The 22963-nt window shown below is 50.3% G+C and overlaps 1 protein-coding gene across 1 annotated transcript in view; it reads left to right on the top strand.

The window, feature by feature from the left end:
- The first annotated feature begins 267 nt into the window (after positions 1-267).
- Positions 268-22963, top strand: part of Snx8 (sorting nexin 8) — a 49223-nt gene continuing 26527 nt past the window's right edge. The window contains exon 1 of the mRNA XM_021647553.2: positions 268-416. Coding sequence (XP_021503228.1) covers positions 323-416 — 94 coding nt within the window. The 5' untranslated portion in view covers positions 268-322. The remainder of the gene's footprint in view (positions 417-22963) is intronic.

Here is a 22963-nt window from a genome sequence, read left to right as displayed (position 1 = left end):
CAGCACGGGTGAGCGAGCGGGCAAGAAGATGAGTGATGCCGCTGCTTGGGAGCGGGGAGGGGGGCCCGTACCCGAGGGCGGCGGCGCTGGGCGGCCTGGGCGAAGAACACGCTAGCACGGAGCCTTGGCTCGCAGCTGTGGAACCTAAGGGCCGAGGCCACGTGACTGGGCGTGGTCCGTGGGCAGGGGCGTGGCCAGGCGCTTCGGGTGAGCGGAGGGGCGTGGCGAAGTTGGGATGGGCGAGGCCACGCTGGACAAGAGCTGGCGTGGGCGGGGCTGGCCAGCGGGCGCGGGAGGAAGTCACGTGGGCGCGCGGGCTCACATGACTGGCCGCGCGATGGACCCGCTGCCCTCGCCGGCAGTCGCTGCGGCAGCCGAGGCGGAGGCTGGCGAGGAGGCGGATCCGCCGGCGACAGGTAGGGCGCGCGGCCCCGTGGCCCTGCGTGGAGAGCCCGGGCCCGCTCGTCGGGGCCCACCTGCCCGCGTCACACCTCTCCCGCCCGGAGGGAGCGTCCTGGGGCCAGCCTCTGCCCGCTGCGCCCTGGGACGCTGCTCTCCAGCGCTCGGTTAGCGCGCGGTCGTGTGGAGTTACACCCGGGTCTTCTCGGGTCCCACCTTGCAGGCGGTGGTCCAGAGAGTGCTTTAGAGTCACGTGTGACCATGCCCAGGGAAAGGGATATGGCTTCTGTGTGAGACTGTTTTCCTGGGGTCCCCGGCTTTGTGAACCGTGGGGGTGCATCCATGTGGCCGGAGGCGCAAGGTTGGAGCTGGGCCTGGTGTGTTTCAGCCAGGTCTGGCCAAATGTCACTGAGTGTGGCCATTTAGAGCATTGGTGGAAGGACAGGTTCTTCTCTAGGGATGAAAGGTTTGGGGTAGTAGGCTTTCACCCCAGGGGAGGAAGGACATGAATAAACGCCTTGGGTGGATGGAGAGACGCAGTGTTTAGGTGGAACTCCCCTTGGAGTTGGTGTGCAGTCTTTGGCTCTTGTTGGGTAAAGCGTTGTAATCTTGAGGTTGTGTGTTGGAACCGCCACCTACGTATATAGACCAGAGCGCCTTGGGAACGGGAGACTGCTCCTGCCTTTTTTCAAAAGTTACCTATTTTTGTTAATTCTAACTGCGTGTGTTCGTGGGCACTGGTGCCCTTGGAGGACAGTGTGTTAGATTCCCGGGGAAGCCACAGTTACATACACTTGTAAGCCACTAAGTGTAGGTGCTGGGAGCCAAACCCCGGTCCTCTGAGCCCCTATCTGTGGTAGTGGTGGTGGGTCAGAGATCTCTTGGCAGATTTAGGATCTTCATATCGGTTCATGCAGAGCTCAGCTAATGGCTGACACTCCGGATGACTTCACCTGGATTTTTAACAGATAGTTAACTTTCTTGGGCAGTGGTGGTGTGACTTGTGTATTAGTCACAGCCATGTAGCCCTTCACGATTTACAGGTCATCCCAGTAGCCATCGAGGTAGAAAAATGCTTTTTCAGCCTGGTCATTTCATTCTGTACGAAGCTTGGCACCAGTCTGGTGGAGCAGTGAGAAAATTTTCTTTCTTACCTTCCGGGAGAAACTTGGAATGTGTCTTTAGGCTTTGGCTAGGCGGGCTGGAATCAGAACACCTTTGGGAACAGCTCTTCAGAAAATTATTGTGTGTGTGACAGTGTGGCACAGGAATGGAGAGGACAGCTTTGTGGAGTCAGCTCTCTTTCCACTTTTCCATGAGTTCCGGACTTAGGTGGTTGTGCTGTGTGGTCAGTGTTCTTCCCCACTGAGCCCACTCATCCGGGCCTGAGGATGGGCTTGATTTTAGAGGCTCAGGCCACCCTCTCTGAACAAGTTCATTTTGACTTCATTCCTCCCGCCTCTGCCTCACCACCATTTGCCTAGGCGTGTGCACCTCCACCGTTGGCTGACTTTTGACACCTCGGAGGATTAGCTAGTGTGGCTTATGGGCACAGCGCAGATTTCCTCTTCTGTCTTCTGTCCACCCTTCCGAGCTGCTGGCAGCAGTCATGTAGGGCTGTGATGTCTTTATGTGGTTTGGAGTTGCTGTGGGGAATGGGCTCATTGTAGTTTTCAGCACATGGCTCCATTTTTGTTTATTTGAAGGGTAAGCTGTACATACTATGTAGGAGATAGGCCTTCAGCCCTTCCTGAACCCACAGAGATCTCTTAGCCTTTGCTTCCTCATTGCCTCCTCATTGGGGTTAAAGGCATGCACCACCACAACCAGCCTTATTTTTGAGACAAGGTCTGCTATGTAGCTCAGGCTGACCTCAAACCCACAGTCCCTCTGCCCTCCTGCCTTGTCTCCCGAATGCTGAGATTGTAGGTACATGCTACCACACGGCTGCACCTTTTGTGTCCAGAGGTCAGTGGTCCAGAACAAGTAGCACTGGCTAAAAACGAGATGTCACAGCCTCCAGCCACCTTAAGGGAATGCTCATATGCTGGCCTTCCAGCCGGTGTTAAGTGGCCACATCCCTGGGCTGATGGTTCCTTTCCGCAGCAGTCCTGGGCCAGATCTCTCTTGTGTTGCCTTGCCTGGCTCTCTTTTTGTCTAGTTCCACTTTTAAGGACCCCCATGAATGGGGGGGCACCCAGAAAATCAAGATTTATCTTTTTATGTTCATATCAGCTGATAAACAACCTTGAATTTCACTGTAATCCTAATTTCCCTTTTGCTGAGGAAAGTGAGAGAGCCACAGGTTCTGGGATTTTTGTTCTTTCGTCATGCTCTTCACAGGCTATCCCAGGAGTGGAATTGCTTGATACTAGGGTTTGCACAGTTGCTGTTCTTGACTGAGGGAGGGCCAGTGCAGTGGCTCAGCCAGCAAAAGGATTTGCTGCCAAGTTTGTTTGATTCTCGTATGGAGTGGGTGGAGAGAATTAAGAATATTTTGTGTGTGTTTTATTTTCCATTGCCTTGATTAGTAATGAATTTCAATTTCCTTGCCTCTTCCTGGTGTGACACATTTGAGTCTCTTCCTCAATTGCTCTCCAGCTTATATTTGTTTTAAAGATTTATTTATAGCTGGATAGTGGTGGCTCATGCCTTGGGAAGCAAAGGCAGGCAGATCTCTGAGTTCGAGGCCAGCCTGGTCTACAGAATGAGTTCTAGGACAGCCAGAGCTATTACACAGAGAAACCTTGTCTTGAATAAACAAACAAGCAAACCAACAGATTTATTATGTGTGCATGTAAGTGTATGTGCCTGCCTGTGCATACTTGGAAGCCAGAAAAGGGTGTCAGATCCCTTGTAGTTGGCCTTACAGGCATTTGTGGGACACTAGGATTTGTTGTACTGGGATCTGAACTCAAGACCTCATGACTGCAAGACAAAAACATTCTCAAGAATGAGGCTCATCTCTCTAGCCTCCCACCTCATCTTTTGAGACAGGATATCCCACTTCTCACTGAACCCTGGAGCTTGCTGATTTGGCCAGACACAAAATGAAGCCAGCCAGCTCCAAGCTCCTCCTTTGGAAACTGCTTCTGTGCTGGGATTACAGGCACATGGCCATGCTTTCACATGCAGAGCAAGCACTTCATTGACTGAGCCATCTCTCAGCTCCCTCTCTTTTGTGGATTCTTTTGTTGTATTTTTGTTGTTGTTGTTTGTTTCGAGACTGGGTTTCTCTACGTAGCCATGGTTGTCCTGGATTCGCTTTGTAGGTCAGGCTGGTCTCAAACTCACAGTGATCCGCCTGCCACTGCCTCCTTGAGTGCTAGGATTAAAAAGGCTTGTGCCTCGATGCCCGTCTTTTTTGGTGGATTTTCATATTGAAATTGTAACCGTTGAAGTATTCTGCCGGTGTGATGGTATCCAGCTGTTGTGCCAGCATTCAGGAGGCCAGGCAGAAGGATCGTGAATTTAAAACCCTGAGCTACATACGGACACCCTCTCAAAACAACAGCTAAGCTCGGAGAGGTGAGAAAATGGATAAAGGCCCTTGGTGCCAGCCCTGACTACCCGTTTGTGATCTCTGAAGCCCTCATGGGGCAAGGAGAGAGATGAGGCTTGAGAGTCGTCCTTTGCTTCCACGTATGTGCTGTAACACAGCTCCCCCCATAATAATTAAGAGACAGTTTAAAAAGTTAAGAATTGGGGGGCTGGAGAGATGGCTGGGAGGTTAGGGTTAGGGTTAGGTTGGCTGTTTTTCCAAAGATCCTGAGTTCAATTCCCGGAACCGCATGGTGGCTTACAACGAGATTTGGTGCTGTCTTCTGTCATGCAGACAGGAATATGTGGAGAATACTGTATAAATAATAAAAAATAAAAACAATTAAGCCACTGGTCCAGGCGTGGTGGTGCATGCCTTTAATCCCAGCATGTAGGAGGCAGATTCCTGGGAGTTCTAGGCCGGCCACGGCTACGTAGTGAGACCCCATGTCACCCTCCCCAACATTAATAGGCATTTTAAAAGTGGGGGCTGAAGAGGGGATCTGGGTTCTCTCATCAGCACCCCTCACAATTTGTAACTCTTGTTCCGGGAGCCCCAGCATCCTCTTCTGGGCTTTTTGGGAATAGCATGCACGTGGTATGCAGACATGGGCAGAATACTCACACACATAAAATAAAGTCCAGAAAGATGGGCCAGCAGTTAAGAGCACTGGCTGCCCTTTCAGAGGATCCCGAATTTGTGGTTCCTAGCATTCGTAAGGCTACTTAATGGTCTGCAACTCCAGTTCTAGGAGCCTCAGTACCCTTTTCTGGCTCCACAGGCATGGGTATGTAGCACATACATACACACATACATGCATGCATGCAGGTAAAACATGCAAACACAAACATTTAAAACAGAAAAAAACAAAACCCAGTGGAGCTGGGGGTGTGGCAGTGGAAGGGTACTTGCTCATGTCCGCTCAGTGGAAGTGTGCACAAGGCCCTGGTTCCAGCCCCAGTGGTGTGAAAACTAAACACTCAGAGTCCCTGGAGCGGTTTGGTCTGTGCTGATACAGCCTGGGGGTCTGTGCTGATACAGCCTGGGGGTCTGATTTCAGGGCTGCTGGGGAGCGTGGTCTGCCTGCTCCACCATCTGATCTCAGAGTGTGTGTGTGTACGAGAGAGAGAGAGCACATAATATACAACTAAAGTGTGCGCACATTGCCGCCGCACGCCTCTGCCTGCTTCACATGGTCCTTGGGAGTGCAGTTTAGTCCAGGAGAAGCAGAGGAGCCTGGTCTCCATTGTGTTAGCTCGGGCTTCTTTGATGACATTCCATACATTCCAGCGGGCAGCTATCCTCCTGTTCTCTGTGGTCAGGTCCCCTGGCCTTGGCTGCCCTGCCTCCTTCTCTGCAGCTCTGGCCTGCTCTTCCTGCCCCGCCTGGGCTCACAGCCCCTGACCCTCAGTTCCTTGCTTAAGTGAAGTTTCCTTCTCTGAGTGTTTGCACTTGTCACAGTTCAATGGGTTGTCGCCTCGGATGTGTGTAGCTGATGGTGGTTAAATCATCCCTGAAATGGCTGCCCACATTAAGAGCATCCATCTTCCTGTTTTACACACTGTGATCTGAAGACATGGCATGGCCAGAAGCTTCTTTTTCTTCCCATCTCAGCACCTGGAGTAATCCCTGATATTCAGGAGGGTCCCAAATGTTTGAAGAAAACTGCATATTGTGTTTCTTAAAAGATAGCATCATATTTTAATTTAATAGTTTGCTTTAAACATTTTTTAAATTTAATTTTGTGTGTGTGAGCGTTTTGCCTGCATGTATATATGTATCCTATGTGTTTGTCCGGTGCCTGAGGAGGTCAGAAGAGAGCATTCGATCCTTTGGAAATGGAGCTACAGATGCTTGTGAGCTACCGCATGGGTGCTGGGAAACTGAAGCCTGGTCCTCTGCAAGAGTAACTGGTGCTCTTAACTGTTGACCCATTTCTCCAGCCCTGGTCTTTTTTTTTTTTAGTTGTTTTAGTCCTTAAACAGAATAGTGGAGTTCCTAGTAACATTTCCACATGTACTTACCATTGTACTTTGCTCAGTTTTACCCCTCTGCTCCCCTCTCTTCCTGTCTCCTGCCTTGTGTTAATTGTCTCTTGGCTAGGGATGTAGCTGGGTTGGTTGGGCACTTGCACGAAGCCCTGGGACCTGTCCCTAGTACCACATAAACTGGGTGTAGTGGTGCACACTTGTCACCCCAGTTCTGGAGGCAGGAGGATCACAACTTCAAGGCTTGCCGCCATCTAATTAGAAGCCTAGCCAAGACTATATGTAGCCACGCTTTAACACACACACACACACATACACACACACACACACACACACACACACACACACACAATTTGCAAGGTAAAATGTGTCAGTCAGAAGAAAGAGGAACTAAACTGGGTGTCTATTGTGCAGAACAGCCTCTGCCAGACTTTGTGGTTAGCAAGAAAGTGATGTATTCCGAGCAGGGGAATTCTGTTTTCATGTTATTTTTTTTGTTTCCTGAGAAAAATGAAGCACCAACAAGACATGCTCTGTGTGCCCGAGGGGTGGGCAGAGGCTGAAGGAAGGAGTGATGGGGGCACCTCCGGGAGCTGCACGTGGGATCAAACCTGAGGAGCTAGGTGGCCTTCTGAAGAAAACTTTTCCACTTTTCTTTACAGAATCACCAATGAATTAGAACCTGAATTAAGGGAGGTGGTTTTTTCTAGACTTTCAGTTTTTTTTAAAGTTTATTTACTGCATTGATGTTTTGCTTGTGTGTGTGTGTGTGTGTGTGTGAGAGAGAGAGAGAGAGTGTCAGATCTTGTAGTTACAGACACTTGTGAGCTGTCACGTGGAGGCTGGGAATTGAACCGAGGTCTTCTGGAAGAACATTCAGTGCTCCAAACTGCTGAGCCATCTCTCCAGCCCGAGAAGTGTGGTTTTGGAAATGTGTTTGGGGGCAAATGATGGTCTTAGCTCTCAGAGAATCAGATCCAGGCTTGTCAGTGGTTTTATTTTGATTTTAGACTGATCTCTTGTATTGTAGACAGGTCTCAAACTGACTTTGTAGCCAAGGTTGGCCTTGAACTGTGGATCCTCTTATGTCTGTCTCCTAAATGTTGGTTAGAGATATACACTGTCATATCTGGTTTCTTCAGTGCTGGCCATGGAACCCATGGCCTCATACATGAACACTCTGCCAGGCGAGCCCAGCCCCACCCAGACCTAGCAGTTGAGCACACCATACTGTGTGTGCTAGGCAACGGCTCTGACTGAGTGACATCCCAGCCCTCTTTCTGTCTTTTGTAGTGTGCCAGCATGTGTGTGTACACATTTGAATGCTGATGTGTGTGCCCAAGCAAGTGTGTGGTGGACAGAGGCCAGTGTTGGGTGTGTCAGTCTTCACCTTTTTGTTTGTTTTAGACAGGGTCTCAATTTGTAGACAAGGCTGGCCACAAGGCCGGGATAAGGGTGCTCACTGCCATGCCCCCTCTACCCTACGTTTTGAGACACAGTCTCTCACTGAACCTGGAGCTGGCCCAGTCGGCTGCACTGGCTCTCTGCTGGAGCCAGGTATCCTCCTGTCTCCGCCTTGCTGGTGCTGGACTCACAGGAACACGCCACTACACTCAGTTTTCTCCTTTTTATTGGTTTTTCGGGACAGGGGTTCTCTATGTAGCCCTGGCTGTCCTGGAACCCGCTTTGTAGACCAGGACTCCCGAGTGCTGCAATTAAAGGTGTGCGCCCCTGCCCCGGGCTCCATCTAGTTTTCTTACTTGGATGCTGGGTGGGCTTTGAATCAGGTAGTACACGGCAGAACTTTCCACCTGAGCTGTCTTCCCAGCCCCTCTGCTTTTTCTCTTGAGACAGGGTCTCCTTGTTTTACCTAGGCCGGCGTGGAACTCTACTGAGTAGCTAGTCACAAACTTGCAGTCTTCTGCCTTAGCCCCCCAAGTGGCTGAGGTGACAGGTTTGCACCCTGCCCCCCAGCTCAGCTGGTGCTGTTTGTGTTGATGGATCGTGGAAGGCATTTTGCTGCTTCTGCAGTGCTCCTGGGAGGGTTTGTTTTCGAGACAGGGTTTCTCTGTGCAGCCCTGGCTGTCCTGGACTCTCACTGTAGACCAGACTGGCCTCGAACTCACAGAGATCCTCAAAATCACAGAGGAGGCCTCTGCCTCCCAAATGCTGGGATCAAAGGCATGTGCCACCACAGCCCTCTCCTAGGAGTGTTTGTTTGTTTTTGAGACATGGTTTCTCTCTGTGTAGCTCTGGTTTTCCTGGCATCACTCTGTCGACCAGGCTGGCCGTAAACTCAGAGATCCACCTGCCTCTGCCTCCTGAGTGCTAGGATTAACACCATCTTTTGGATAGGCCAACACCATCTGGAAAGCTTTTTATTTTATTTTATTTTATTTATTTATTTACTTATCTATTTATTTATCTACTTATTTTTTTATTTCTTAATGAGGCAAAGTTTCATGTAGCCCAGGTTGGCCTCAGATTCACTATGTAGCTGAGGATGATCGATCGATCTTTCTTTCTTTCTTTCTTTCTTTCTTTCTTTCTTTCTTTCTTTCTTTCTTTCTTCTCTCTCTCTCTCTCTCTCCCCCCCCCCTCTCTTTTCTTTCTTTCTTTTTTGTTTTTTTGAGACGGGTTTTTCTGTGTAGCCTTGGCTGTCCTGGACTCATTTTGTAGAGCAGGCTGGCCTCACAGAGATCCGCCTGCCTCTGCTTCCCTGAGTGCTGGGATTACAGGTGTAAGGGTGCAACCGTGCCCAGCTGGCATTACGTTTTTGATCCTCTTGCCTTCACTTCTTGAGTCCAGGAAGGCGGGCATGCAACACCCTGACTCCTGGTTCATATGGTGCTGAGGACAGGGCCCATGACATCCTGCATGCTAGGGTGCTCTTCCAAACAGCCTCCATCCTGTCCCTACCGTTATGTCTCCGAGCTGGTTTGTGCCTGGGAAGTGCTGACCTATGGAGTCTTATGGGGGAGCTGTAGTCAGACCCACTAACACTTCATGCCGGGTGGGAATTGGAAACGTTGCATAAGCGTAGAGAACCATAGTGGAGACGTTTTCCCAGAGACTCCGATTCCTCTAGCAGGTCTTTTCTGTTCAGCTCCTGCGCTTGTCCTCTTTGTGTCCCGGATATGTGCTCTCACAGTCTGTTTTTTTCCGCTCATGTTTTTCTGCAATGCTTAGTAGTTTTTGTTTTTGTTTAAATTTTTACTTTTTTTTGGTGGAGACTGGTTTAGGTAGCCCAGACTGGCCTTGAACTCATTGTCTATATGGCTAAGGATGATTTGACCCTTTGATCCCCCTGTCTCCACTTCCTAAGTGTGGAGAGCACAAGCAAGCACTCTTGGAGTTTGTGATTGGGGATCCAGGAATATACTGTGTGCCAAGCAAGTGCTGTACCAATTGAGCCCCAGCCTCAGCTCAGCTTTCAAGCTGTTTTGAACCGTTCTCTTCAGTGACATAGTGTCACAGGGCCGTCTAGTCATGTAGTCAGTGACATAGCTCGAGTGGAACATTGTGCTTCTCTAAAGGGCTTGGTGACACATGCCTTTAACCCCAGCACTAGGGAGGTGGAGGCAGAGGCAGGCAATCTGTGAGCTGGGCCCCTGAGGCAGGAACTGGATGGGAGTTGACTGCAGAGCAGAAGCAGAGAGAGGGCAAGGCTGGGGTCCTGTGCTACTTACTTTTCTATTGCTATGTCAAAACACCCGTGACTAAGACAACTTGTAAGGTTACGGTTGGTGGCAGAAACAGCTGGGACCTCACATCTTGATCCACAGCTAGGCTGCAGGGACACACACACACAGCACCTCTCTGCCTAGTGACACAGCTCCTCTAACAAGGCCACACCTCCCAATCCTTTCCAGATGGTTCCATCAACTGGGGCCCAGTGCATCAGACATAGAGCCTATGGGAGCCATTCTCTTCTTTTTTTTTTTTTTTTAAGATTTGTTTGTTTGTTTGTTTGTTTATTAATTGTTCTGCCTGCATGTGTGCCTGCAGGTCAGAAGAGGGCGCTAGATCTCATTATAGATGGTTGTAAGCCACCATGTGGTTGCTGGGAATTGAACTCAGGAACTTTGGTAGAACAGCCAATGCTCTTAACCTCTGAGCCATCTCTCCAGCCTATGGGAGCCATTCTCATGCAAACCACCACAGGTCCCTCGCACTGCTGCTGTGGGGGGGGCTGGGGAAGAGGGTCTTTGGTGGGAGGCTTTGCAGGGTCCAGAGCTCAACTGTGTGAGTGGGCCTTGTAAGGGTGCAGGTGCAGGCTGGGGCTCCCTCTGGGTCTCTGGTGTTCCTCTGTGGAACAGTTAGGCCTCACAGCAGTTGCTTGCAGGTGAGGAAATGCAGTACAAAGTGGTCTGTGGAGCAGGGGCTCCAGTGAGGAGTGGGTACCCCCCTTTTCTGACCAACGCAAACATGGGTGGGTGTCCTGTGCTCTACTCATGTGACTTCCTTAATCTGCCCTGAACTCGTGTCTCGTGCAGAGGCCTGGAATGGCCCCTGGCTGGCTTCCTGGTGGGATGGCGGCTGGGACTGTCATTCCGTAGACTGCCTGAGCCTGGGAGCGCTACACCTCTCCTCACAGCACGGTGTCCTCAGGTGATGAAAGGACACATTGGAAGCGCACCCAGCGGAGTGGGTGCTGGTGTAGCCTTTTGGCCTCTGCCTTAGGCACAGCTGTGCATCTGGCCAGCAGGAATACGGCATGGAGGCAGGTGGCCAGCAGGGCTGAATGTGGGTCTTTGGCTGCTGCCTCTCCCGAGCAAGCTGCCACTTCCTGAATTCTGGGAGGTACTGGCCAAGTTCCCCTCAGTGAATTATGCTCTCCTGTCACTGGCTTAGCCCTGCTCAGCTCATCTTGGGATTTCAGGGTGTCTGAGTGTCATGTGATAGCCACGTTGGCACGGAAAGTCCAGTCTCCACACTTGGTGCAGATGTGGGTCTAGGGGAGGCTCTGACTCAGTAGTTCCCTTTCTGTAACGTATTCCCAGTTCCTAGTTTGTGACGTGGATTTCTAGGGCCTCCTGATTCTGGTTAACTGTATTCTCGGGCTGTCTGTGCCTTCGGCAGTGGAAGGCAGGGACCCCTGACTTAGCTTTCATGTTCCTACCACAGATCAATACGGGCTTGTGTAAATGGAGTCGGTCTTGTGGTGCTTGGCTAATTACATTCCCAGTGCCTGCTGGGCATTCTCTGGGAGCACCTAGCTTTTTGTTCTGTTTTTGAGATAGGGACTTAGGTAGCCCAGCCTGGCTTTGAACTTGCTATATGACCAGAGATCACCTTGAACACCCGATTCTCCTACCTCCACTTGACAATACAGATCGGCAGCACATTCCTGGCTTATGCAGTGCTGGGGAGGGTACCCAGGGCTTTGTGAATGCGAGGCAAACCCTCTGCCACAGAACCACAGAACCAGCACTTCCCTCCTCGCCCTCTCTGCCCCTTTTTGAGACAGGCTGTTACTGTAGTCCAGGCTGGCTTTGAACTCTGGATCTCCTGTCTCAGCCTCCATGCGGTGGGATGATAGGCCTGAGCCACCACACCTAGCTCCACCGTGGTGGCTCAGGTGGGCTTCCTGTGTAGCCTTCACTAGGATGTGGGTGGTCCTGAGATGTTTTGGAATATCTCCACGTTTGTGTCAGAAGACTGGCGTGACTTTCAGAGTGGTTAACCAGAGGTAGGAGGAGGGTTTAGAAAGAAAAAGGAGAAACCCCAAGCAAGCAAACCCACTGAAAACAGACTGACGAGAGAGACACACAAGGATACCTTAGGAACTTGGAACTCCCAGTGTGTCAGCTTTCTTCCAAAATTCCCCAAACTGGTGAACAGTGTCTTTCCCTCTCCAGTTCTGGAAGGGTGCCATTGGGCTTCCCCAGGGGCGAGTGCTTTCATGATGACAGGCCTGGGAGTTTTTGAGGTGTGAGTCTGATAGGTCCTTTTAGACTGGGGGTGTAGTGGGAGGGCTCAGTGGGTAGAGCACTTGCCTAGTGTGCTCAAGGCCCTGGGTTCCATTCCCAGCACCACGTGGACTAGGTGTGCTGGTGGCACATGCCGGGCATCCCTGCACTCGAGAGGTGTTCAAGGCCATCCTGGGCTATATGGTGAATCTGAAGCCGGCTTGTATATATCAGACCTGTTCTCCAAAAAGGAGCCTTTGGTAGTTCATGGGGAGCAGAGCCCAGTACCCTTTGCCTTGGCCTCTCTCTCGCTTCTGATTTGATTTGCACGAGCTCATTAGAGGGATGTTTCCAGCCCAGTGCTTGTGCTTCAGCACATCGGAGGCAGGCCTGTGAGGTTTTCCCTGTTGTAGGCTCTGTGCTGTTCCAACCTTTGGAAGAACTAACTACTGACCATCCTGGAGGTGGCGGTGGTGATGATGATGTGTGTGTGTGTGTGTGTGTCAGACAGTGCATGTCTGGGTTACTGTTTTTTTTTTTTTTTTTTTTTTTTTTTTTTGGAGACAAGGTCTTCCCATGTAGCCCTGGCTGGCCTGGGAATCACAGACATCTCGCTGCCTCTGCCTCCCCAGTTCTGGACTAAAGGAGTGTCCAACTGTGTCTACCCCACTGCGTGTTTCATAAACAGGTCTCAGGCTGCTTCCTAGTCAGCCTGTGACTCCCCTGGGTGCTGGGGAATATACTGCTTCTTCTTTTGTTTCCTTCTTTTGCTTGTGAGCTAGCCTCTTACCAGCTGAGCCGTCTCTCCTGCCTCTTGTTTCTTTGAGATAGGGTCTCACTATGTAGCCCAGGCTGGCCTGGATCTTCTGATCTCCCCACTTATATCTGTAAATGTTTGGGTTATCTTAGCTGGCTTTTTTTTTTTTTTTCCTCTTTTGGTTTTTTGAGATAGGGTTTCTCTGTGTAGCATTGCCTGCTCTGGATTCACTTTGATGGCCAGGATGGCCTCAAATTCAGAGGCCTGCGTCTGCCTCCTAGAATGCTGGGATTACACGCATGTACTACTATGCCCAGCAGCTTGGCTGTTTTCTCCCTTTCCAGCCCCCTCTTTTTTTGTTTTGTTTTTTGATTTAAGTTTTAAAAATTTCACCGCATGCATATAGGTGCTTTGCTTTCCTGTATATCTCTGCGTTATGTACATGTACCCTGTGTGTGCAGTGCCCAGGGAGGCCAGAAGAGGGGTTGGATACCCTGGAACTGGAGTTACAGGTGGTTGCTAGCCATCATGTGGGTGCTGAGAATTGAACCCAGGTTGTCTGGAAGAGACATCTCTCAGCTCCTTTATAGTTCATAACATTTGCATCTGTGATCCCTTTTTAAAAAATATTATTTATTTTATTTTATGTGCATTAGTGTGAAGGTGTCAGAGCTCTTGGAATCGGCATTACAGTTGTGAGCTGCTGTGTGGGCTCTGGGAATTGAACCCGGGTCCTCCGGAAGAGCATGTACAGTGTTTTCTCCAGCCCCTGTGGTCCCTTTTTTATTGCCTTTTCAAGGCAGTGTCTCACAATTGCCTTGAGCTTGCTGTGTAGCCCAGGCTGGCCTTGAACTGAGATCTTCCACCTTCCAGTTGCTGGTGTCATGGGTGTGAGCCAGCACACCCAACTGTGATCCTTTTTTTGTTTTTCTGTGTAGACCTGCTGTCCTGGAATTCGCTCTGTAGACCAGCCTGGCCTCAAACTCGGAGATCTTTTCCTCACCCGGAGCTGTGTGTGTGTGTGTGTGTGTGGGTACGTGTGGGTACGGAGGCCAGAGGTTAACAGTGGGCGTTCTATAGTTACTCTCTATCTTAGTTTTTGAGTCAGGGTCTTACTAAGCCTGGAGATGACCTGATTTAGCTAGACTGTGTGGGCAGCAAGACTGGACTTCCCGGCTTTGCCTTTTCAGTGCCAAGGTTATAGGCATGCACTACCACACCAGGCTTTTATTTTTATGTGGGTTTTGGGGATCAAACTTGGGTTCTCACGCATGTACAGCAAGCACTTTACTGACTGAGCTATTCCTACAGCCCCTGTGGTTCATTTTCTATTGTGTGTGTGTGTACTGTGTGTGTAGGGCTCTAGCTGGGTGCTGATTAAAGTTCTTTCTGGGTACACATGCTGTGCTGGTTTCATGTTGTGTGGTCTCAAGGAACCAGGGATTTGGAGGAAAGCCACGAGCGAGACAGTCTAAGGGGGACTCAAGAAGGAGGCTTGGGCCTGGAGTGGGCTCAGAAGGTAGGGTGCTTGCTTAGCTTGTGTAAGGCCTTGGGTTCCATTGCTAGCACTGCATTAAACCAGGTGTGGTGGATCGTGCCTGCAATCTCAGCACTGAGGAGGTGGAGGACCAGACTTTCAGGGCCATCCTTGGATACATAGGGAGTTTGAGGATAGCCCTCCCCCACTTCCTTTCTAAAAAAACCAGAAAGGCTCAGGAGACTGCAGATGAAGTACTTCCATCTTAGAGTGGTGTTTGCAGGATTTGGACCAGTTCTCCACAGCTACTAAGCACCAGCAGGCTAGGTCGGCTCCCACAAGGTTCCTTGATACTGTGATGCCAGGTAAGGACACTGAACCAATGCTGGAGACACACGCCTCCGCTCTCGTGTCTCTGCCCATCTGCCTGTGTGGCACCCTGCAGCATCACATCATCGGGGTTCTGCCTGATGGTCTTTTAGCCATCCTCAGGGGCTCATGGTGCAGGAGGAAGGGTCCCGCCAGCATGAGGCACTGTCTCCGAGTTCACCACTGGTGTGTCTGTTGCTGATCATCCTCGTTTCATTGGCAGCTTTTGTTGCTGCTATTCACTGAGTTACAATTTCCTCACTTGCAAGACCTTAAATGAGATTTGTTGGTGCTCGAATGATGTGCACTTGTTACCATGGTAACACACAGTTTCTGCTCTTTGCTTGAGTTAGGTGACTTTCTTGCTTGAGTTTATTACTTTGAGCTCATTCATCCAGCAGGTATTAGTTGAGCATCTGCTGTGGCCTGGGCATCTTTGTTTTAATTAAAAAAGAACACACACGTACACACAGTATTATGGCTAGAGAGATGGCGCCGTGGTTGAGAGCCCTGGCTGCTTTTACATGAGCTGGGCAGAGCCTGGTTCCCAGCGCGTATACAGCAGCTCACAAGTCTGTAGCTCCAGTTCTAGGGGACCCAGCACTCTTCTGTCCTCCTTGGACATTACATGCACGTGGTGCACAGCGATACGTGCTGTGCAGACAAATGCACACACAAATTTAAAAAGCTTAAAAGCGTTCTGTTCATGTGTGTACATGTGTTTGGGTATACAGCTGCATGTGCATGTGACAGCACATGTGTGCAGATACACATGCTCGTGTGCATGCATATATATAACAGGTGTTGTTTCTCAGCTGTTACATCCTTTTTTCAATCTTTTTTTCCCCTTGAGACATGGTCTGACTGGCCCAGAGATCACTGGTCAAGCCCCCAGGAATCCTCCCCCTTTGGCTCTCCAGCGTGCACTACCTCACCCGCCATTTCCCCCTCAGTGCCGGAGACCAAATTCAGGTCCTCATTCTTGAGCAGAAAGCACTTCACTAGCAGAGCCATCTCCACGGTTAGTCCCCTGTCCAGCCCCTTTCTGTATTAGGATCAGATAACTCATTGTTTCGGCTAGTCTAGCCACCTTGCTCTGGGGAATTGTCTGTCTCCTAAACGGAGGGGGAGTGGCTATGGTAGCCGCTCTCCATGCCCACTTGGCATTTGCATGTTCAGGGGAGCTGAGCTCAGTGCTTTCTCCATGGAGCTACCCCCCAGCCCCTGACACTATCCTCAGTTCTTGGATAGCGACTGAACTCGGTAAACACAGGCCTCCGCTCTCCACAGCTTACACGCAGTCAGGAGATAGAATAACCAGAAGTACACCTTAGAAAGTGCTGGGGAGAATCGCAGCCAGGGGAGGCGCTACGCTGTGGATTTTGCAGGCCACAGCCATCACCAATAAAAAATGCCGCAGAGAAAGCAATGATTACAGCCAGGATCCTGAGGAGGGTGGGAAGTTGGTCCAGCAGATAGGGGTCAGGTGGGGGCAAGGTAAACCTTCTGGGCAGAGGAGACAGTGTCAAGGCCAGGCTCAGGGGTAAGGTGGCTGTGTTGGGCACAGGAAGGAAGCCAGTGTGGCTGGGGAGAGGCTAGGGAGCTGTCAAGGACTGCTTACTGGCTAATGAGGAAGAGAACTCTAGGTGGGTGGCAGTAGACACGAAGCTTTGCTTAGGACCTGCTCTCCTTTGGGGCTACCCAGCGTCCTCAGTGAGGAAGCTGTGCTCTGTGGTTTCCTTTTTCCTTTCGCTTCCTCCCCTTTCCTGTTTAATCACCCTCGTTTCTCTTCCCTCTGTTTCCTTCTCCTCCTCTTTTTTTTCTTTTTTTTTTTTTTCTTGAGACAGCACATCTCAGATATCCCCTGCTGGTCTGGAACCCTGCTGGGTGGCTGGGCTTAACAGGTGTGCGCCACCTCCCCTTGGCTGGTGTGGTGCTGGGGACTGGACCCAGGGCTTTGTGCAGGCAGGCAAGCACTGGACTCACTGAGCACACCCCAGCCTTTTCTCACTCTATTACAGGGGAGTATTTGGTCCCCCCATGAACATTTTGAGGACAGTCTTGTCTGATACTTTACTATCAGGAAGCTGGCATTGGTCCTACAGGCAAAATAATAATAATAATAATAATAAAAATTAAAAAAAAATTGTGATTCCGTAGACTCTGACCCAAGCACTGAATGAAATCACAGCAGAACCCTATTTGAGGGTGTGTATGCCCTTTACAGTAGCAGAGACCAGTTACCAGGCCTGACGGGAGTGACAGAGAGTATTGCTGAGCTAAGTGAAGCTCAGCGATGCTCCCTCAGTTGTGATCTGCTGTGAAGACTCTGTCTTCAACACAGCTGGAGTAGTGTGTGTACTGCACGTGGAAGAAAGGATCACAGGAAGCCCAGGAGTTAGGTTAGACAAGGCGTTGCTGGTTCTTAGCTATTCAGCAGTTGGATGTAGAACTTGAAAGTTCTAGGCCTGCTTGGGAATCTTATAAATAAAACCCTGTCTGAAAACAAAAAGTAAAAAGAGGGCTGGGGTGTGGCTCAGTGATACAACATTTGGTTAGAACCCTCCAGTGAGGGGCTGGGGTTGTGGCTTGGAGGTAGAGCCCCTGCCTAGAATCCCCCAGTGAGGGGCTAGGGTGTGGCTCAGTGTAGAGCCCCTGCCTAGAATCCCCCAGTGAGGGGCTGGGGTGTGGCTCAGTGGTAGGGTACCTGCCTAGAATCCCCCAGTGAGGTGCTGGGGTGTGGCTCAGTGGTAGAGCCTCTGCCTAGAATCCCCCAGTGAGGGGCTGGGGTTGTGGCTCGGAGGTAGAGCTCCTGCCTAGAATCCCCCAGTGAGGGGCTGGGGTTGTGGCTCGGAGGTAGAGCACCTGCCTAGAATCCTTCAGTGAGGGGCTAGAGTGTGGTTCAGTGATAGGGTGCTAGCCCCTGGGTTCAATTAAATTTTGAAAGAGGTGTTTGTCTTTCAGACTGAGGAAAAGAGGACAGAAAATACTGAGCATTGGCAAGTATGAAGTAGGAGGCAGCTGGGCCTGTTGCTTAAGGGGGTGTAGATTGGCTGAGTCACTTTGGAAAACTGGAAATATTTACTAAACTGAGCATATGCAAGCGCTGTGATCCGGCACATACACTCAACGCCTGTGTTACATATCCAACAGAAGTGCATTCCACATATGTCCAAAAAAAGCCATGCTCTGGAACATTCTTAGCAGTGCCGTGTGTCATGGATTGGCAGTGGAACCACCCCGATGCCCAGCCGGCTAGGAATGGATGAGCAGTGGGCTACACGGCAGGATTCGTGGAGGGCACAGGCTGCGTCTGCTGTGTGTGAGCTGAGCGCCTCAAGCTGAGGAGGAGGCTGACCTCGGGCTCCAACTCCACTGTGTGAAACAGGCTTGGCCAACTGTGAGAGAGCTGTCGCAGGTGGTGGCTGAGGAGACATGATGTGGTGGCCTGTCATTTTGTTAAACAAACAAACAAACAACACCACAGCATTTCTCTTTCTTGCCTTTGCTAGCTGTGAACTATGGGTGAGGCTGGCTTTGAGCTCACGGATCCGTTTCCTGCCACTGCCTCCAGCTGCTGAAGGTAAGCACCACCACCCCAACACCTGGCGAGGTTTGTTTGTGGTGGTGCTGAGGCATTTGACATCCACCAGCCTCAGCTTCCCAAGTGCTGTGATGATGGGCACGTGCCACTATCCATAACTCCTTTTTTTTTTTTTCTTCTGTTATTTTGGGTGTTTGAAATATTTTGTCATTAGAACAAACATAGAGACATTTCAAAGTTTTTTAGCAAACAAACAAACAAAAAACAATTGAATAGACTGAATGAAAAAGTGTTAATAGTGATTGTTTGAGTGGCTAGGGATTTAGGCAGCTTTGTTGTTTTGTAGCAAATTTGAAAATGCATGGGAACACTGGCTGTTTGAAAAGGGGTCCGTATGGAGCAGTGCAGCTTTAGGGATGGGGAAGTCGGCAGTCTTCATAGACTGCGGGCTGGAGGGCTTGGGTTGGAAGTCACTGTGTAGCCTGAGAGGCCTGCCTTCTTTCCCTTTCCTCGCAGCGCTGGGGCTGGAATCCTGGCCTCTGCATGTGCCAGGCATGTTTTCTCATAGCCTTGCCTTTTTTGAGAGGGGACCTTATTATCTCAGTGTGGCCTCAGACTCCTGGCTTCAGCAGATCCTCACTGCTCAGCCTGCTGGACTCAGGTCCTGTCGCTCTGTGAACCTTGTTTAAAGCTTGCTGTAGGGCAGACCGGGACCCAGTGGCACAGTGCTTGCCTGGCATGCAGGACTCTGGGTTCTAGCCCCAGCAGCAGAACAAACAAAACCAGGAGAGCAGTGCCTCCTGCACTATACAGCAGTAGGGGCCTGTCCTAGTCAGGAGAGGCCATGGGCTCCAGCCCAGGGAAGGCTTCCTGTGTCTCCTGGCCCCTGAGCTGCTGAGTTGTCATTTCTGAAGCTGTGGTCATGATAAGGATGAGGAAACTTCTGCTCCCATTTCCTGAGGACAGTTTGTTTATTTCAGAACTTAGCTCAGAGGCTTTTGTTTATTTTAATTTTATTAAAACTAAATGCACTCTTTGTGTGTGTGAATACTTTGTCAACATGTATGAATGCTCACGGAGCATGCTTGCTAGCTGTAGAGGTAAGAAAAGGGAGTCGGATTCCTTGGAAACTGCAGTTACAAATGGTTGTTACTCATCATGTGGGTGCTGGGAATTGAACTTACAATGTTGTTAACCATTGACCCATCAATTTTCCAGCCTGTCAGAAGAGATGTTAATAAGAGTGTAAATAGTTTTATGAGCTTGAGAAGGAATGTCCATGCTGAATGTTGAGGGCATCTCCCACTCCATTACCTACCTACCCTTTCCCCAACACCTCCTGCCTTGACCACCATCTTTGATACAGACTCTTGCTATGTGGCCAACCTTAGTCTTAAACTCAAGATTTTCCTGTGCAAGTGCTTTACTGATGAGTCATACCCTGAGCCCCTCACTGGGAATTCTAGGCAGGGGCTCTATCACTGAGCCACTCCCCAGCCCCTCACTGGGAATTCTAGGCAGGTGACCACTGAGCCACACCCCAGCCCCTCACTGGGGGATTCTAGGCAGGTGCTCTACCACTGAGCCACACCCCAGCCCCTCACTGGGGGACTCTAGGCAGGTGCTCCACCACTGAGCCACACCCCAGCCCCTCACTGGGAATTCTAGGCAGGTGCTCTACCCCTGAGCCACACCCCAGCCCCTCACTGGGGAATTCTAGGCAGGTGCTCTACCACTGAGCCACACCCCAGCCCCTCACTGGGGAATTCTAGAAGGTGGTCTGTTGCTCAGTGTACATCCTCAGTTTTCTCTTTACTTTTGGGGACAGTTTCTCATTAAGTTATCTGGGTTGCTCTTGAACTCACTCTGTATCCTAGTCAGGACTTGAACTTGTCATCCCCCTGCCTTAGTGATTTTAGTGCAGGGTCAGGAACTACCACATCAGGCTCCTCCATTTCATTTTTATGCGATTGTACTCTGACACACTGCTGTTTATTTCCCAGTCTGGAAAATAAAGGCCTGCAGAGTGTTTAGGAGCACCTGGTCACGGTTGGGAATGTGTAGGCATCGGCTTAAATCACATCTGTTTGTCCCTGACACTGGTTCTTAGTGTGTGGCCTTGGGGCCAGCAAACAATATTGCCTAGGAATTTATGTGTAATGCATGTCCTTAGGGTTATCCTGGTTCTGTAGGTTAGGAATCTCTGGATGGGTGGGGTATGGGTGGAGGCAGCCATCTACTTGTGAACAAGCCTACCATGCAGGCTAGTCTGGAATCTCCAGCGCTGGGACCCTGCCACTTGCACCGACCTTCCTTATCCCTCATTGGTGGTGAGCTGACAGCTGGCGTTTGCCTCTTAGAGAGGTAGAACGCTGAACTTGGAGTCTGCAGGAAGGGGCAGGCAGTTCTTTCTGCCTCAAAGCCAGAAGAACCTCACACATCGTTAAGGACACCAAGTGCCCAGCAGGCCAATGTGCCTAGGGCAGACATAGGAACTAGGAAGTTCTTTGGTTAGTTTTGAGACGGGCTCTGTGTAGCCCTGGCTGTCCTGGAACTCACTGTGTAGGACAGACTATCCTGAAACTCTCGGAGGTACACCTGTCTCTGCTTCTCAAATGCTGTATTCAAGACATTTGCCACCATGCCCAGGAACTTCTGTTCACTGTAGGGTGGGCACTGGTGCACCAGAAGAATGATACGATTCAAGCCCAGCTCACTGAACCAGTTGAGTTTATTGGGGTTAGTTACAGAAGCACAGGCAGCACATGGCTGCACAGCAAAGTTCCCGTCTCTTCCTATGGGATCCTGGGGACGGAAGGGTGCTGGTGAGGATTTTTTTTTTGGAGCCTCTTCTCTCTCCATAGAAGCATGTCAGTAGGCCGAGTCTCATGCGGGTCTTACCGCAGCTTCCATGAGTCAAGTCAGTGATGGCCAGGTTCAGCCTATAGAGAACAGCCCCGTGGCATCTGTGACGGTTTTAAGAGCTTTCTGTGGTGAAGGATGTCTATCCTACCGAGATGGAGTTGGGTGACTCCTTTATTGGTCAGCCTGGAGCGTTACGGTCCGGAGCTGGGCTGGGCTTGGCCTTCTAGCAGCCAAGATGCAGGAGACGTGCACTGAGCTGCCCTGCTCTCCCCATGGGTACTGTACAGCTTGCAGGTAGTGTCCGGGCCTGGACTGCTATGCTATAGCCAGCGTTTGCAAAGTGGGGGAGAAGGTTGTGGCATGCTTTGCCAGGAAGATCCTGTGTGCTGCTGAGCCCATTGGACTCCTCGATTGCCAAGTTACTGTGTAAACATTCAGCACAAGAGTCTTGGGGACGAGCAAAGTGTGTGCATGCGTGTGTTTGGGTGCATGTTTGTGTGTTTCATTACCTTTGTTGTTCTTTAGACAAGCTCTCAAATTCATTTCGTAGCTCAGGCTGGTCAGGAACTCATAAACCACTTTGCTTCAGCCTCCTAGGTGCTGAGACTGCAGATGTGACCACAGTGCCTGTCTGCTGCCATTCATTGCTTTTTCTCTCAGTGACTTGGAGAATCACAGCATCTTGAGTTTTGCTTTCCCTGTTTGTTTGGGTTCACATGAGTTCATACTATCATATGGCTCCCAGTTATTACATCTTTTTGTTTTGTTGGTTTTCTTTTCTCTCTCTCTTTTTATTTTCGAGACAAGGTTTCTCTGTGTAGCCCTGGCTGTTTCTGTCCTGGACTGACTTTGTAGACCAGGCTAGCCTTGAACTCACAGAGATCTACCTGCCTCTGCCTCCTGAGTGCTGGGATGAAAGGTGTGCACCAGGCCCGACTCCCTCAGTTATTTTTTTTTTAAGATTTATTTATTATGTATACAGTGTTCTACCTGCATGTACACCTACACTCCAGAAGAGGGCACCAGATCTCATGGATGGTTGTGAGCCACCATGTGGTTGCTGGGAATTGAACTCAGGACCTTTGAAAGAGCAGATGATGCTCTTAACCTCTGAGCTGTCTCTCCAGCCCCCTTAGTTATTTTTTTATTGCTATGACAAAACACCATGACCACGGCGACTTATAGAAGACAGGATTTGTTTGGGGCTTATGGTTTCAGGGTTGATTCCAAGACATGATGGTGGGGAGCATTGCAGCGGGCAGGCAGGAATGGTGCTGGAGTAGAAGTTGAGAGCTAACAGCTTGAGACATGACCACGAGGCAGAGAGGGCTAACTGGGAACGGCTTGGGCTTTTGTAATCTCAGAGCCCTCCCTCAGTGAGGTACCTCCTCCAACAAGCACACGGCCTGCCTAATCCTTTCCAAACAGTTCCACCAGCCGAGGCCAAGTATTCAAATAGATGAGCCTCTGGGGCCATTCAGTCAGAGCAGACCTGCTTACTCTGCATCTGCTTGACCCCTGCTGTAGTGCTAATCTGCTCTTAGCTAGGGAGGTCTGTTAGTCCCTTACATACTTCCATATCCTAGAAGGTATTCCCAGAACAGCCACAAAAACTCTGCTGTGGAGGACATTTATTTAGTATGCATGTTGAAGCCAGGGCTTTGTGCATGATAGGCAGGGGTTCTGCCACTGAGCCAGACCCTAACCCCTTATTGGGGAATTCTAGGCAGGGGCTCTGTCGCTGAGCCACACCCCCAGTCCCTCAGTGGGGTTCTAAGCAGGCGTTCTGCCAGAGCTACATTTCCCAGCCCACCTTTTACATTTTGAAATAGGACTGGCCTTGAACTCGCTGTATCTGTCCCAAGGTGGCCTTGAACTTGTGGTCTTTCTGATTGAGCTTCCCAAGTAGCTCATATACTACATGTACTCATGACTGCTCCACCAGTCAAGGCTTCTGGTGGAACACTTTCGAAGTTTTTGTTGGTGGCTTCACAACTGGAGGGTAATAAATCTGGGAGGAAGTTGGTGACGTTTATTGAGTGTTTTATTTTCACCAGCTATTTTCAGCTGTGCTGTGTCATTTAATTCTGAGGCATGCTGCCTGCCAGCTG

Source organism: Meriones unguiculatus, chromosome 15, assembly GCF_030254825.1.
Source record: "Meriones unguiculatus strain TT.TT164.6M chromosome 15, Bangor_MerUng_6.1, whole genome shotgun sequence".
Lineage (NCBI taxonomy): Eukaryota > Metazoa > Chordata > Mammalia > Rodentia > Muridae > Meriones > Meriones unguiculatus.
Note: the sequence above shows the minus strand (reverse complement) of the source record. Positions and strands in the feature narration are given on the sequence as shown.